At 45.3% G+C, this 17,031-nt stretch overlaps 1 protein-coding gene across 1 annotated transcript; it reads right to left on the reverse strand.

The window, feature by feature from the left end:
* Positions 1 to 3,991: 3,991 nt before the first annotated feature.
* On the reverse strand, positions 3,992 to 5,731 carry LOC120667839 (putative FBD-associated F-box protein At5g56400). The gene is made up of 3 exons (XM_039947834.1): positions 4,784 to 5,731; positions 4,486 to 4,653; positions 3,992 to 4,312 (listed from the first exon to the last, which is right to left on the reverse strand). The coding sequence occupies exons 1-3, from the start codon at positions 5,729 to 5,731 to the stop codon at positions 3,992 to 3,994; spliced, it is 1,437 nt and encodes a 478-aa protein (XP_039803768.1).
* Positions 5,732 to 17,031: the final 11,300 nt, after the last annotated feature.

The following is a 17,031-nucleotide window of genomic DNA, read 5'->3' on the forward strand; positions in this document are numbered from 1 at the left end:
AGTGCCTGGCAACCATAAAGTCGTCTACGTCTGCCCTCATGTAGTCCGCCTTCAAAATGGTACGAGTCGTCAATGGAAATATGTATGAATATAAGTACTGAAAGATTCGACATTTATGTACTCACACTGAACTGTAGGAGCCACCTCTTTGTTGGTCCGTGTCCGTGGTTCGCAGGCAAGGGCCGGTACGGCAACGCTAGCTCGTTGCGCTGAACCCCGGCGAACCGAGCCAAAAGGTCGTCGCACCACGAGAGTCCCACATCCTCTGCACCCATGGCTCGTCTAGCACACGGCAAGCCTAGAAGCATCGCCACGTCCTGAAGAGTAGGGGTCATCTCACCGACCGGGAGGTGAAACGTGTGCGTCTCCGGACGCCAACGGTCGAGAAGTGCCGCGAGGAGGGACATGTCGAACTGAAACCGTGGAGCCCTGTCCCTAGGTCGACGTGCAGGGTCGGCCATATCTCCCTCCACAAGTCGCGCAATCGGGAGAAGATCTGAAGCGCGTAGCCTGCATCGCAAAAATGAAACATCAAGTTAGAACAAACGGTTACCGAAACAATTAAAATATGTGACAAATGTAACCCGTACCTAGGAACCCAGCGACGGTGTATCGACATCGTCGACATGGGCACACGAGCCCGAAACGTCCCTAAGCTTATGCCACGGACCGCAGACATGTACGACCGGTGGAGCTTGTCGACGAGAGCATCGAGCAACTCAGGGGTGGCTCCTTCCTCGTGCGCCATACCTGTATAATAGGATTTATTAGAAAAAATTTCAGAACATAAATAACAATATTAAGCATAATAACATTAAGTAATACAACAAATACTTAATAAAATACTAAATGAAGCGTAGCGTAATAAACTAATAAATGATGCACCGAACCGATGCATACCTCATTTTGCCTGTACTCCCAAGGGACCACTTCACCTTCATTTACACTTAATTTTGAAAAATCATACCCGGACCAGTTGTGCGGGACATGATAATCATCGTCATCCGAGGAGTCATCATCCATTACATTGTGCTGTTGTTCACCCTCCTTCTAAAACTCTTTTAACTATCTTTGGAATGTTTTCCCCTTCATCAGCCTGACCAGTTGCTTGACGAGGTTCGTGTGCAGCATGTCTATCATCTTCTAAAATCTCGAGTTCACCACCTTCTTCATGAGGTTCATGCATCGTCTCGGTTTCTTCCGATACTATATCTCCCTGCCCTTTATGATCCCCACCCGCTTCAGTTCTAAAACTAATCTTCTCGAATGCTTGAACAAACAACACAAGCAGTAAGCCTCGGCTACTACTTATATTGACATAGTTCCTCCAGTTTTGCGTCCCTTCAAGCGGCAATAGCTCCCAAAATACTGGTTCCCTTCGACTGACCACTGCCATGACAGAGATCTCATGTTCATCTCGACTAAGGCCGAAAGCTTTATATAGCCAATTGGATATTGAAATCCAAGTCCTCTCTCTAGCTCGGGATACTTTTTTTTTTGTGATCGAGCTAAACTCTGACAAATCTACCCCTTCAGGACCATATCTAACTTCTCCTGACCCATAGAACACTTAAAAATACAAATCATCTGACATGCCTGCCAATATTTACGACAATAATTACTCGTCCTTAGAATTTAATGAACGCTAATAAATATTTCTGCTATTTTTACATCTATCTTAATTGTTTCTCTACAATTTCTATTACTGACATATATTTGTAGGTTTTCTATGTAATATAATATCAATTAATAATATTTTTATGAGACTAATATGTATGTTTGAACTCATTAATATTTATATATGAAATTATATTCGTATGTAAACTAATATTTTCAATTTCGTGTTCTACGATTTCATATTAAAAACAATTATATGTAAATCACTAATATTTATTAAAACTATTTCTACATCTAAAACTATATCTAAATCACTAATATTTCTAATACTAATCTACCAATTATTATTAGTAAAACTAAATTTTAAAATATACCTTATCCAAGGTGGCGAGCGCGCGGCTGGGGAGCGCCGGCCGGCCAAACCCCGGCGCGCGGGGGCCGGGCGCAGGCCGCCGCGCTGCGGCCGAGGGGCGGCCCTCACCAGCCGCAACGCGGACGGCGGAGCGGACAGGCGGCGGCGCTTGGCGGGCGGCGGCGCGGGGGAGTTAGCGGGTGGGCGGCGGCGCTTGAGGAGCCGGGCGGGATTAAGTGGGGGGGGGGGTCTTACCGCCGGTTGGTCCGTCGGTAGGTACTTACCGCCAGCTCATCTGGCGGTAAGCGCCAGCTACCGCCGTTTCAACTGGCGGTCGGTTCCCGGCCCACCGAGGCCCATTGGTCTGGCCTCCTACCGCTAGTTGAACCGGCGATATGCTGTCAGGCGGTGGCCCAGAGCCCATACCGCCGGTTCATCCGGCAGTATCTCCTTACCGCCAAACGAACCGGCGGCAGGGTGACAATTTTGCAAAAAAAAATTTGATATATATTTTTGACAAATCGGGAAAAAAATAATATAAAAATAAAAAAAATTCTGCAAAAACGTGTTCTTCGTTGAACGGCCCGAACTTCAAATCTGTGGCGGTTAGCGTTTGCTCAGGAAAGCCTTCTGCTACCTTTTTTTTAGGAAAGCTTTCAAGTCGATTCGTTCTCCATGTAACCTCTACAATTTTCCAGTCTTTGGAATCCATCTACTTCACTTCAACTTAGTAAATCTATTATCTTATTATTTGGCTAATAAACGGAGGCTCCACGTTCGTTCTTATAGCCTAGAAATTCTCACATTAATCGGAGAGAAATAGAAAATTAAAATTACCCACCACTGCCATTATAATAAAAATTAGTCTAAAATAACCCTATGCCTAATTAAAAATCACCCACCAATATCATTATGAAAAATTAAATATAAAATACCATTTAGCTATGTATCAGTTACAAACATACTATACTATTAATAAAAACTAAAGTTAGCAACAATCAATCAAAATAAAAAAAATAAGAATAATTATATGTATAATATTATTAAAGCTCAACAAATCAAATTGTTATTATAGGTAGATCATATTTAAATTGTTTCAACCAATAATAAGATATAATTTACGATAATGAATGAATGATGTATGGTAAAAAAAATCTTTAAGTAAGGATACAGCGACATGCAAATTTTTAAATTTTCAATACTAACCACGCAAATGCACGGGCTATACACCTAGTTAAATTAAAGAGTCTGTGTTAACATCAGAACCGGTTTATTCCAATTCTGCCATGGGCGCCACTAAGGAAATTGTTTAGCCATACAATATCTTGAGGATGACGACATAGAAGATGAACAACATGGAGGTTGTCACGCAAGGATCTCATTTTCGGCGGTCATCAGCAACACCACCAGCATGCTCCACCCCAACTTTTTCTACTACTACTAACATAATTTACTTGAGGGCAACCGTACGTCAGTGCGACGTTCGCACCCTTGCCGATCCATGGAGATGCCAAGACAAATTTTAGGCCGTTTGATCCAATTGCCCCACCGCTCGATCCATCGGCCTGGCAAGTTAGATTTTACCCTGCGCGCGCTGACATAGCCTGCGTCACGCTATAGCCCTCGAAATCGGATATTTGGGACTGCAAAAATTGCGTTCTGCAAGTTTTGCCGTCCCTAAATTGACTTCGCAAAAAAGGACCTCCAAACATGTGACACTTGATTTTCTTGCCATTTTGTGTATTTCCTCCCCTTTCTAGTATTTCTCGGCCCGTTTAGTCAGAATAACAGGAGTGCATTTGACAGTGAATTGCTTGTATCTGAAAGCAATGCAAGATTCACATCTTGGCAACATGCAAATATGTCTGACATGTCACTTTGGCACTCGGTGCCTTTGGTAGAGTCATCAGCAACCAATGTTGTGACACTGAAAACCAATTACTTGCTATCACCTACTGTTTCTTTATCTAAAAGAAATAAACTACGGTTTAAAAAGCTTCATGTTGGACCAACAAGATCAGTTCATGCATATGGCTCCCACCTCCCATTCAGCCACACATTGAACCTGATATCTGGACCCGGATGATGAGCTTCGTCCCTTATCCTCTGGCATGTCGCTTCGCCTAGCGAGCGGACGAGGCGCGATATGTTGACGACGATCCTGCTGGCAGAGATGCTCTTGCACGAAAGCAGCAGCTTCAGAATCTTCACCTGATGATCTTCTCCGGTAAAATCATTGATTTCCACCACCTCAAGAGACTCAAGCTTAATGTAGTCGGTATTCAGACTCCCTTTACGGCCACAAGTACAGCCAGGCAAGCATGGTGAACAGTCGGAACACTCCTGAACAGGCAGGCAGATGAGTTTCAATCAAACATTCTTGCTTGTGAAATAAACATGATTGGCTTAGTTACACCAAAGGGAAAATCTATCCATGCATGTCATGATCAAAATAAGTTTGGTACCAGAAGCACAGAAACAAAAGGGAAGGTACAGTACAGTGGCCGGAAGCTTACCGTCGTCCATGGCAGATGAACCACAACTTTTCTTGTACCAACTGGTTTCCTGAGGAGATACAACAAGCTTGGTTCATAGGCATGCCATTCTGTCGTCAGTTTCACCACTAAAACATCGCACTTGGCAAGCTTGTTCGTTGCCCTCAGAAAGGACTTGTACTCCTCTCCCTGCAATCAGAATAGCACACAAGGAGCATCAGAACTAGTACAACTCGAAGAAGGATCAAGTGTCAAGAAGAAGCTACTAGCCTACTACTACTTAATCTTAATTGAACAAATAATTATTTGGCAAATATACCGATGAAACTGCAAGATCCAGCTCCAGCTGATCGACGGTGTCGAAATGCCGCATGAGCACAGGCATCACCTGGTGACTTCTTCCCTTCACCGCCAGCCACCGCAGGTGCCGTGCCGGAAGCCGGCGGCGGCGAGGATCATCGGCGTCACGGAGGGGAACAGTCTCTGCGGGATTGAGGGCGGCGACCGACACCTTGGCGAGCTTAGATACGCTCAGCTCCTCGATGGATGGAGTGTCGAGAACTAGCCGGCTGGTGTTCCCGACGTCGAAATTCAGCCGCCTGAGCGAGGTGGAGCGTAAGATGATCTCGTCGGAGACGGCGACCAGAGAGACCGCCACCAGGTGGAGCTCGAGCAAGAACGGGCACTGCCAGCACACGACTCTTTCCAGGTCGCGGGCGTCGATCCTTGCGTCCCGTATCGCCATCAAGGTCAGGGAGGCGAACGCCCCCGACCGGGGAAGCCGGAGCTGCCGGAAGCCGTGGCCGAGGCTGAGCTGAATTGTCCGCGCCCCCACACAGAGCGGAAGCCCGAGCTCCTCGGCGTCCCCACCCGCCGGGCGCCAGGGGAGGCAGAGGCAGAGGTCGCCGGCGACGTGCACCGCGGCGAAGCGCAGCCACCCGGCGACGCGGGCGGTGGGGACGCGGGACGCCACGTGGAACATAGAGATGTAGAGGCCTCGGAGCGTTGGGGACGAGTAGCGGGCGAGGCCGCCGTCGACGGAGCTCAGGAAAGCGCGGTTCCGGAGCTGGCCGTAGTCGCGGAAGACGAGCCCGGGGAGGCGCGCCCACACGCGGCGCCAGCGCCAGGAGAGGACGCTGGTGCGTGCGGCGGCTGGGGCACAGCCGAGGCGGAGGAGGATGCGGTGGAGCACGTCGTCCGGCAGGTCGCTGATACGGTACGTCGGCCAGAGGCGCCGGCGCCGGCGGCGGCTGCCATCTTGCTCCATCGCTGTGTATGAATCTGTACCTGCATTCTGGATTTGTCACGTCAAGGATGGTAAGAACAGGAATTGTACATTCGAGGATCATTAGTTTCTAGTTTCTGCCGCGAGATACAATTACTAGGATTACCACTACGAGTGTAAGCATTTTGAACAGCTTATGTAAAGTAGCACGGCGAGACAACAGTACAATTCTTCTACGAAATCTCTAGTTCATGGTAGCAGGGTGCTCCATTCTGAATCCAAAGCAAGGTTTAGTGAGATTTGATTAATTTTGTTTGCGTAAGCATCTATCGCCTAATGACAAGAAAGATCATCAATCCCCTTAAAAAGTCAAGAATGGCTTATTAGAATCATAAAAAATATCATTTCCACATAGATTTATTTGCTCACCATATAGGGTTTGATGTAGATATTCAAGTTCCGGCCCCGCCGCCGGACATCATCGAGTCCTTGCCTCCAGAGTTCCCTCTCCAATCTATTTGTGACTACGATGGAGGCAGATGAGGGGTAGTTTGGTAACACGAACGCAGCACCATGTGAGCTAGTATCGTTGCCTAGAAGAATCGATTTTCATGGTAATATAGGTACTTGATTTACCTGCGAGATGAGGTCGATTTGTGATCGGCGGTACAGAAGAAGGGGGAATGGGCAAATATTTGGGGGAGAGGGGTTAGGTGGCGGCGATGGCTTGAGGGAGGGAATTTGGAGTGTATGTCTTCTGGCTATATATAATATGGATGGTTAGCTAGGGTTAGAGGTAAAAGACGCGATTTAGATCTAAATAAAGGTAGGAAATCAGACTTACTAGTTGAAAAATCAGAATTATTTCAGGTTATGTACATACAGTTTTCCTCAATCTTTATGCACAAATATTCTTTTTTTTTGGAATAAGACCCTAGTTTTTTTATTTCCTTTTATTTCTATAAAAGCGGCCTAGAACAATTTTAAGGTAATTGTACAAGTGGTCCTAATAATTCGAACTCTACTAATAATTTGCTCCCTTTTTTTACTATGCATGTTTGCCCCCACTTTTTCGAAATGCACAATTGGACCCCTGTCTATTTTGTCCACTTAAATCTTGTAAAGTCAACACTAAAAATTTTCTTTGCCCCTATGTTTTCAATGTAATTGGCAAATATGGACCTTTTGTGACATCATAAGTAGTTTCTGAAATTGGATGAATTTTGGACATCCTATGTGCATAATTTGATAGAAAAATCATTAAATTAGAGTATATTAAATTTTGATTTTCATTACATTTTTATAAATATTTGACAACATGTGGACAATATTTGCATATCCATGCAAACAGTCGCATAGTAATCAAACGTCTCAAATTGCAACAAATAGAAGCACAAATGCACGCCCCGCAAAAGCACGAATCTGTTGGTAGCAAGCTAATACATATGTGCAGCCCAGACATCGGACTTAAGGACCCAAACAAGCAGCTAGTAACTTCTTAAAAAATATAAAAAAACAACCTTTGAGTTGGTTGCAGCTCCACAGAAGAAAATTTAGCGCATAATATCAAGAAATATACATGTCGCCGTGGGTTTATTACAACCTCCAAGTGTGGCTAATATATGGGCATCTTGGCTTTGGGGTCTTAGTAAGGATCTAATAAAATCACTACCCGCAAAAAAAAGGATCTAAAATCACTGGCATTAATAGGGGTAGTTTGCCACTTTCTGGTCCTTGTGGTAATACAGGATGATTTGTTTTTGAAAAAAGACATTCTTTTTCTTCATTGCAAATTATCTACTTGTTATATACTGCTTTCGTACTCGGACTATCTTCCGGACGCTAGTGTATTAGGATTTTGGTTGGGGTGGTATCTCAATGCTTGGCTTTGGTGGCCAAATACATTTTTACCCGAGCAGATGCCTAGTGGCCAAGGACACTTTTATCCGAGAAGATGGGTGGCTGCGTAGTATATACATATTGTGAGTTATTAGTGTGCATCCTGATTATGTAGAGGTACTTCCTTGTATTGGATTTGTACGCTCTAGGGGCTCGAGGACCCGGTGGCTAGCGATTCTGCTGAGTCTTTGATTTAATGAAATGAAAAGTTTCATTATAAAAAGATTATGTAGAGGTGGAGAGAGTATCAAGATTTTTGTATCACATCAATATAACAATCTCAAAATTAATAGAACTTTCCTTTTCGAAAAAAAGATAAGTCATGCATTGATTATCTTTTTCTAGGGAGAGGCTACCCTACAAAACTTTTTGTAGGAGGAGCCGATTTTAGTGAAAGATAGAGTAGCCGGAGCCTCTTTGGAGGAGCCTGTCGGAAGGAGCCCCGCCAAACGAGGCCTAAACCTTAGGGCTCCCCCAAACATTAAACCTCATGGAGTCTTTGCCTCCAGAGTTCCACTTCACTCAATTCGTGACTATGATGGAGGCAGATGAGTGGTAGTTTGGTAACACAAAAGAGGCACCATGTGAGCTAGTATCGGTGCCTAGAAGAATTGAATTTCATGGTAATCTAGATACTTTCTACCGTGAGTGTGACATCTCGGCACAAGGCTTAATAGGATATTTATACCAACAAGTTGTAATTTTTTTTTCTGAAAGCTGATCTCCAAAGAAATCTGAGGTTAAGCGTGCTTTGACCTAGAGAAATTTCGGGATGGGTAACTGACTAGGAAATTCTTCCTAGGTGCACGAGTGAGAACAAAGTGTGGAAAAGACTTGTGTTGGTCCGCGAGGGCAGTCTATGTCCTAGAAAAAATACCAAATGTAAGCGGGCCCAGCCTCAGGGAGGCGGGACGTTACAAAATGGTATCAGATCCGACCCTCGCGGTTTCACGGGAGCGTGCGAGTTCGGGGCACGAGCATGGAAATTCTTCCCTGGTGCGCACAAGTGAGAATAAAGTGTGTAGAAAAGACTTGTGTTGGTCTGTGAGGACAGTCTATTTCTTAGAAAAGTTACCATATATAAGCGGGCCCGGCCTCGGGGAGGTGGGATATTACAATGACGTGAGGTCGATTTGTGATCGGTGGTATAGAAAATGGGGAACAGAGCAAATCTTTGGGGGAAAGGGTTAGGTGGCGGTGGCTTGAGGGGCTTGGTGTGTTCCTCGATCGCCTGAAATCTTCAAAGATTTCAGGCGTATGAAGAATAGAAGATGTGCAAAGATAATTGCAACAATGTTTGGAATATTACATTGCTAAATCTAGTGATATCTGAGTGAATTTAGTATATAAGTAAAAATTACACATAACATTGTTCCGCCTAGATGAATCTCGATAGTGAACCTTTTTTTATGAAAACTATGACAACCCTAGGGTTGCCTGAACTGATTTCGCCAGCGAGATGAGGTCGATTTGTGATCGAAGGGCAAACTTTGGGGAGAGGGGTTAGGTGGTAGCAGCTTGAGGGGCTTGTTGTGTTCCTCGATCCCCTAAAATCTTCAAAGATTTTAGACATATGAAAAAATAGAAGATATGCAAAAATAACTGCAAAGAACTTCTGGAATACTACATTGCTATAGTGATATGTGTGTGAATTTAGTATATACGTAAAAATTACACATAAACAATGTTCCATCTAGATGAATCTAGATAGTGAACTTTTTTTATGAAAACTACGGCAACCCTATGGTTGCTTGAACTTTATTGCAATGTTCAGGACCACAAATTTAGAAGATAAAATACAAGGAGCCTCGGGGGCTTAGAAAAAGCAAGGAATAAAGCCTAAATCTATTCTATTTTACAACTGTCATACAGGAGGGAAAAAACTACTTCAAGCTACTAATTTGGACCTATATGAGGAGGAGCACCAATAAGACCAGAGGGAAAGATCTTCACTGCATCTTCTGGAGATCATCAAATTTGTTACATCATCGTGTCTAGGGGTGCAAATGAGTGAGAGTTTTCGAAATTGAGATATGGTTTTGGAAAATTAGTACAAAATTTTAAACTAGAGAGGGTTGGAGGAGCACCTAATGGTTACCCATTGGCACCCCTATTCGTGTCGAAAAACTTTGCGACCCAAGTTAGATCCGTACTTCTGATCCTAGAGTAGTTTTCTTGGAAGGGATTCACAGTCCAAAACTAGTCTACTCCCAGAGTAGGAGGTAACAACGTGAAGTCTAAACCCATAGGACCAAAAACTGTTGCTGCGTGGACAGTCGATGAAGAGGTGAAAGCAGTCTTCTTCAGAGGTGTAGAAAGAGCATTGCCCATCTTTCTGCATGTGGCATTGCAGCAGCCGATTTTGGTACTCAACCTATTCCATGCAGTAACCGAAGAAAAAAATTGCATTTCTGAGGAGCGAAGTTGCGCCAAAAAATTTGGTACTCAACATATTCCTATGAAGAGGACCAAAAAAATTGCATTATGAGGCGATACGGTCGTCCAGGCAGGACTCGGAAAAGAGGAGGTAATGATCCCTTGATCACTAGCGGAGCTAATTTCCAAAGTAGGCTTTGTTCGGGCCATAGTGGGATTTGCCTCTGCCTTGGAGTAATTTTCAAAGGATCTTGTGGTAGGCCGAGCACATACTTGCACGGCTATAGCTTCATGCATGCAAAACAATTGTTGATTACTAGTCATATACCTGGAATTGGGCCCCCTTGATTTGCCCCTAGCTCTGCCACTACTCTTAATGTAGGAGTTTTTTTTTCCATTGCTTCGCAGGACGCATTTGTCTTCAGTAGAGTCGCTTAGTACTAATGTTGCCAACAAAGTAAGTGGCAAGTTCGCAAGTCGTGAGCCGCAGCTAGGGCGGGATAATGAGCAGGCTCAGCTCGGCTCGCTCCAGCTCGTCATGCTAACAATCTAACTTGGCTCAGCTCATTAATTTCACAAGCTAAAAACTGAGTTCGCCTCGGCTCGTCAAAAAGCTCGAGCTGGCTTGGTAAGCTTGCGAACCAGTGCAAGTTACAGATGCAATGTACACAAAATCGCAAATCTTGGACACAAGTTAATAAATTGCATCTCAGGAAACAAGGGAGATGCTAAAGATTTTCACAACGTAACTCACACAAGAAGAAAGATGCTAAAGATTGAGTTAATGGGGATTGACTTTAGATAGACTCGTACACACCAGTAACACCATATCTACGTCTACGAAGGCAGCAGAAGGGTTTCTGATACCGCGGAGGCTGGTTTGAGCCTCAACAGCCGTCAGGTTTGTCCAGAGACGAGGACCACGGCCAGTCCTGCCCGGCACTGTCAGTGTCAATGATAACTGGGGCCTGACCATAGTCACACCTTTCGGGAACTCGTTCCGGAACGAAGTTCCGCCGTGTAAAAATTAATACATCACAATTGTCTTTCTCAGTTTTCGTTTCTTATTTTGCGTACATTGCCAATCTTGTAGCCTAGGCTTTCATCAATAAAAATCAAAGCATAGATCAGTTCGCTGTCCTTTGCGAATATTGGTTTCCGTGGAAGGAGACGGGGTTGATTGAACTTCAATAGAAGCTAGTCTGGTACAAGCTTTCACAAGTAATTGGTGTACCCCCTCGTAATTGGTGTGCCCCCCTCGTACCAATGATAATCCAACATCTCTAAGACTTGACATAAAATTTCTTCTAAGGGGGTGTTTAGTTCATTTTGCAAAATTGTGTAAAGATGTAAAGATGGCATTTAAAGTACTAAATGAAGTCTATTTGCAAAACTTTTTGTATAGATGGGTTGTAAATCGCGAGACGAATCTAATGATGCTAATTAATCTATGTTTAATCAATAATTAGCGGATGATTACTGTAGCATTATTGTTGCAAATCATGGATTAAGTAGGCTCATTAGAATCGTCTCGCGATTTACAGCCCATCCATGCAAAAAGTTTTGTAAATAGACTTCATTTAGTACTTCAAATTAGCAAGATTCCATTTCACTTTAATGCGTTTACGACTTTTTTTGCAAAAACCTGTAAAGATCTAAACAGGGCCTAAATTCATCACCATGAAGGTGTTACCAAACATATCCTACAACAGAGATGGAAGAAAAATATTATGAACTGTTCCGCACAATTAAAGAAAGTACCATAACATTTCTAATTAACAAGAGCTCACATACCATGTCATTTATATTATATTGTGCAAGTCTCTTCCAGAGACTAACAATATCATGTTCATTATGTTGAAGCGCTCTGATTTTGAACCATGACAAGTCTGGAATTAGATAACTATGTCTCTCAAGTTCTAAAAGGCAAGCTTCCATGCACTTCTTTCATACGACAACTGAACAGGTGATTCTTTCCCACTGGCCACTACTGGAATCATGATATATACCTATATCTTCTCTATTGATGGTATCTCGAAAGAGATTGCCAATTTCTTAAATGGATGTCGTTTAGTAGTTTCCACCTGAAGAGGTGTAGCACCTAACCATTTAACTACCTCCCCAAGCCATGTAGAATTATTGATCTGCTGCATTAGAGATAATCCCTGTGTTCGCTTGGTTTGTCAGCCAACTAGCCAACAATATTGTTCTCTCGTACTAAATCAGCACCAACCACCAGCTACCAGCCAGTCAGCAGTACTGTTCTCTCATAACAAATCAGCACCAGCCATCAGCCACAGCCAAGTGAACACAACGGATATAAAATTAATAAGGATCCAATATTCTTAATCAGATAAAAAAAATCAATCTTACTATCCTGGAGTTTGTAGGTTTGCTTGAGGATATCGAGTCTATCTAGTTCTGTTCACTTTGCTAAAAGTGATTCTAGGAGGGTGAGCCTTAGGCAAAAGGAATTCTTAATGCCCCCGACCACGACCTCTACTACCACGAATAAAGCCACGACCGCCACTAGCACCACCAAAACCACAACTTGTCATATGGCTATCCATGAACAATTGCACAGAAATGTAATGCATATTTTATACAAATAACAAAATATAAATAAACTCCAATCATAATAACAATAAACTTTTGTAATTGCATCCTAGGGGGGCATGGAGGCCAGGCACAAAGGGGACGAGGAGGCCTAGGGTTTCCTATGGACGGTTCATCAGGCCGAAGCTGGCAATAGGAGGGAGACGTTAAGTGGCGGCGGGAGCTTACCGGCCGGATAGAGGAAGAGCGGGCGAGGTGGCAGTGTGGTAGCGCCGGGGTGATCGATGTCGTATAGGATGCGCAAATGTGGCGGTGGAGCTGTTCGAGCACAGGCGTGGAAGGGACTCCTCAGGTGGCGGCGGCGGCTCCTCCTCTCCACCCACTCCTTCGGGCAAAGGCACGTTGTGGTCGCAGCGGGCAGCGGCACGTCCGGGTCGGAGCGGGTGGCGGCGTGTCAGGGTCGGAGCACGCGGGAGGAGGCAAAACGGTTGCGGCAAATTTATGGGCAGCCAAGCAGCATCGTTTCGACTTCATACTAGGTCTTGGAAAATTTCGCGCACCCCCGCCAATTTAGATGTTATTTTGTGCTAGCCGGCTACATAAGCACCCGCCAATAGAAATATGGAACCCAGAATAAAATTTGTTCCATGATTTGTGTTGCTTTATGAGATAAATTTTTAATTCTATAGTGTTATATATGAAAAACCATTTTATAAACTTATGAGAACACACATATATGTTATGGAAGCATTCGTGATTTTACACATTGATCTGATATTTTATTGAGAGTAAATTAATTACCAGGATAATTGATTGAAAAAATGTTTACAACTACATGTGTCTCATACTTCAGTGATAATTTTTTACAAAATTCATATTGCAGTTGCCTAGTTACACTATAGTTATTATACATAAAATTGATTTATATTCGAACTTAGTCTTTAGATAAATCAAGAATGATTTGTATTTCCAATGGAAATAATTAGAATAAATCTTGTATTTGCTCCAAAAAAAACTAAACTTCTCCAGGACTTAATTTAATAAGTTAAAACTACATATAAAAACTATGTTCATGTAGATAGAGATTGGGCATATATGTTTACCAATTTGACACATTTCTTATTGAGTTTCATTAAACCCAATGCAGACATTGAAATTTACACTCAATCTAACGTCTTATAAGTGATATGGACTTCCACCTATTTTTTAACAAGTAATCTAATCTCTATACAATCTTGGATCACGAGATTCATCAATAATAAATTTATTTACTATTTTCTAGTGATTAATATATTATCTATCATGATTCTAAAAAATATTTGTGCTGTTGGTTGTCTAAGAAGCCCACCAGCATAAAATGTTTCCGGTGGCGTTTGTTTAAGAAGCACACCAGCATTAATGTGGGTTGGCAATTAAATGAAACGCCTATGTCTGATCGCACCCTAGCTTCCCGACCGCGCCGCCACCCTCGACACCGCCACAGCTCTCGGAGCCCCCCCCCCCCCCCCCCCAAGCCGTGACCTGGCACTAGCTCCCGGACTTGGCCACCGCCCAGGACTTGGCCCCAGCTCTCGGACCTCGCCGTCGCCCCCCACCGCACCCCAACTACCGAACCTCGACGCCTCTCCCAACCGCGCCCCCACCTCCCAAACCGCACCGTCGCCACCGATCGCACTGCCACAGACACTGATGACACGAAGCTATCGACCTGTTCTTCCATTTCAAGTTCGTCGACATCACTTGAGTTAGAAGGATAGGTCTACCGAACGGCGAGCACTAACATAAACACATTGGTGCTAAGTAGCTCCCTTTTGGTGCCTCTCCCCCTCCCTGACTGCCCGAACCTAGGCATGTCGCACCAAGACCATTTGTCTTATGAGCAAGGCCGGTGACATGTTCTACAAGTGCAGCAACCATTGCAAAGTGAGTATTTAACGAATTAAGATTAATTTTTCTATTTTGATTATCGCTTCAGCTTAGCTAATTAGGCATATTTCTCTTACCTTCCTCGTTTAGTGTATTTCATTATTCTAGTCAGATTTTAGTTCAGTAATGTTAGATATGTGGGTAATTGGTAGGATGACCCAAGGTCTTGTCCATCCAATTGGTGATGGGAACATGTCTACCTGAGGTGGCTGGTAGACAATCATCCACATTTGTTGATTAATCATGGTCGATCTAGCGTAATCGGTCCCCGCAGTATAGTTGATGCTCAAACTTCAGCAGTGGCACCAGAACTGGTCCAACCACGTCTTTCTTCAGCCTGAAAAAAATTGTTGAAAAACCAGTTACCAGTAGCATGAGCATGAACTTTCAAGATCTAAAATGCAATTATGTGACATGAAGATGGAGATGTGTCAAATGAAAATTAAAAATGGAGAAACACAATGCTACATTGCTGACTTAAAGCAAGAGGCCGATAAGAAGAAGAATGGAGCTGGAGTTGGTACCCTTGGAGTTTTCTACGGTTTAGTTGTAGGTGTGTTGGCATATCTCTTTGTTTCTGGATTATTAGCTAGAGGGTTAGACTTGGCTGGATTTTACCAATACTTTAGGCATGTTGTTAAGTTGTTTCTATTCTAATTGTGTAATGGACAACTGAACCATTTGTGTATGCGACAGATGAGTCTTGTGTTACCAGACTTTGTGTTTGATTTATGTTTGCACCTTAGATGGTATGTCAGCCTAGTTTGTAATATTTTGTGCTTGAATTCATACATGGTGTTGCAACTTGCAATGCTTGATGAACTTAAACTTTCTAAATTTGAATGACTAACAAATTTATGCTAGCCAACCATTTAAGAAATCGCCGGTAAAAATATAGACCATTAACACTAGCGTGTGCTTAGGTGGTCCGCCGGTACAAATAGCTTACTGCTGGAGGTCCGAAAGCGGTTGGCCCTTGAACATTTGCGCTGGCAGGTCACATACTAACCGCCAGCGTCGTAGAGCAAGGCGCCAGGCAAAAAACCATTTTCTTACTAGTGCATCAATGTGATTTTGGGTAGTACAAATAGCTACGGAGGCCGCTCAGCTGTCGATCCTCATCATGATTGTTCGGACAAACATGCATTCTATACATGGCCAAACCGCGGGCCGCCCGGGCACGTGCCGGCACTGGCACAGCGGGGCACGGCCCGCCGGGGCACAGCGGCGCCGCTATGCCGTGCCGTGTAGTGCCGCTGTGCCGGCATTCTGGCCCAGGCATGGCCCTACGACGGCGCCGGCGTGCCGTGCCGAGCACGAGAGGCCGGAGGGGCGGCGGCGGCGGTCTCGCTCCGTGGGCTGCAGATCTGCGTCAAGGGACGACTGGCGTAGGCGGCGTCCGGGGGCGCGGCGGCGGCATTCGGGGGCGCGGTGGTGGCGTCCGGGAGGTAGGGACGACCGGCGACGATGGCGTCCGGGGGCAACGGCGGTGGCCGGGAGGCGGGGATGACCAGCGGAGGCGGGGATGCCAGGGGAGGAGCGCGCTGTCGCGTGCACGAGGGAGAAATGAGTGAGTGAATAGTGAAGAACTGAAGATTAGGGTTTCAGTTTATATGGGTTTTTGGGCTGTTGATCGGTCGCCTTCGTGCCGGCCCATTAAGAGGGTCGTGCCTGTGCTCGGGCCGCGTGCTGCGAATGCGGCCCAGGCACATCGCGGCCCAGGCACGGCACGGGCACAGCACTGGCGCGATTGGCCACAGATTGGGCTGTTCTCGGGCCATGCGTTTTCAGGCTGTGCCAGTGTCGGGCCAGCGGGCTTGGCCCATCTGGCCAACTATAATGCATTCATTGCACTTATTTTTTTTTGGGTTTTTTAGATTTGTGCCATTACAATTTTCCAACTATTGAAATATACCATTACAATTCACCTATTCTGAAACTTGCCATTACAATTCTTCAATTCTTTGAACCATGCCATTTTATACGTCTTTGATGTCTATGAACCCACTCTCAGACCTGCGTATTTTCATATGGCCCAAAATGCCCCTGCTGCTTCTCTCCCTTCAACTCACTAAATGTGTGGGGCCCACACGTCAGCTTCTTCTTCAACCTCCTTCCTCCTCTTCAGTCTTCACCAGGAAGGCGAGATCCTGTTCGCCGATGGCGACGGAACCAAGGCCGAGCTCCTGCAGGCGGGGAACACAGCGTCGAGCGGGAGGGTGCACGGGAAGGTCCAGAAGCCAAGGTAGAGGCGCATGAGGGAGGCCGTGCATGCGAGGAGGGCGCCGGGAAGCTGCAGGTGCCGCCGGATCAGGGTCGGGCGGGTCACGAGGACGAGCTCCTGGGCGCCCTTGGCGGCGAGGAGCTGGAGGCAGCGCATGAGCTCGTCCCGGTGTGCGGCCATGGTGGGTGGCCGTGTGGTGGACGCGGCGGGAGGGGCTCGGGTGCCCGGTGAGGGTGCGGGACACAACGGCAGGGATGCGGGCGGTGGCGGTGTGGGCGGCGAGTAGGTGGGCGTCGACGAGGACGAGCGGCGCCGAGCGCCAGATGCTGGCCCAGCGCTTGGAGAGCACGGTGGTGCGCGC

Source organism: Panicum virgatum, chromosome 3N (assembly GCF_016808335.1).
Source record: "Panicum virgatum strain AP13 chromosome 3N, P.virgatum_v5, whole genome shotgun sequence".
NCBI classification, from domain to species: domain Eukaryota; kingdom Viridiplantae; phylum Streptophyta; class Magnoliopsida; order Poales; family Poaceae; genus Panicum; species Panicum virgatum.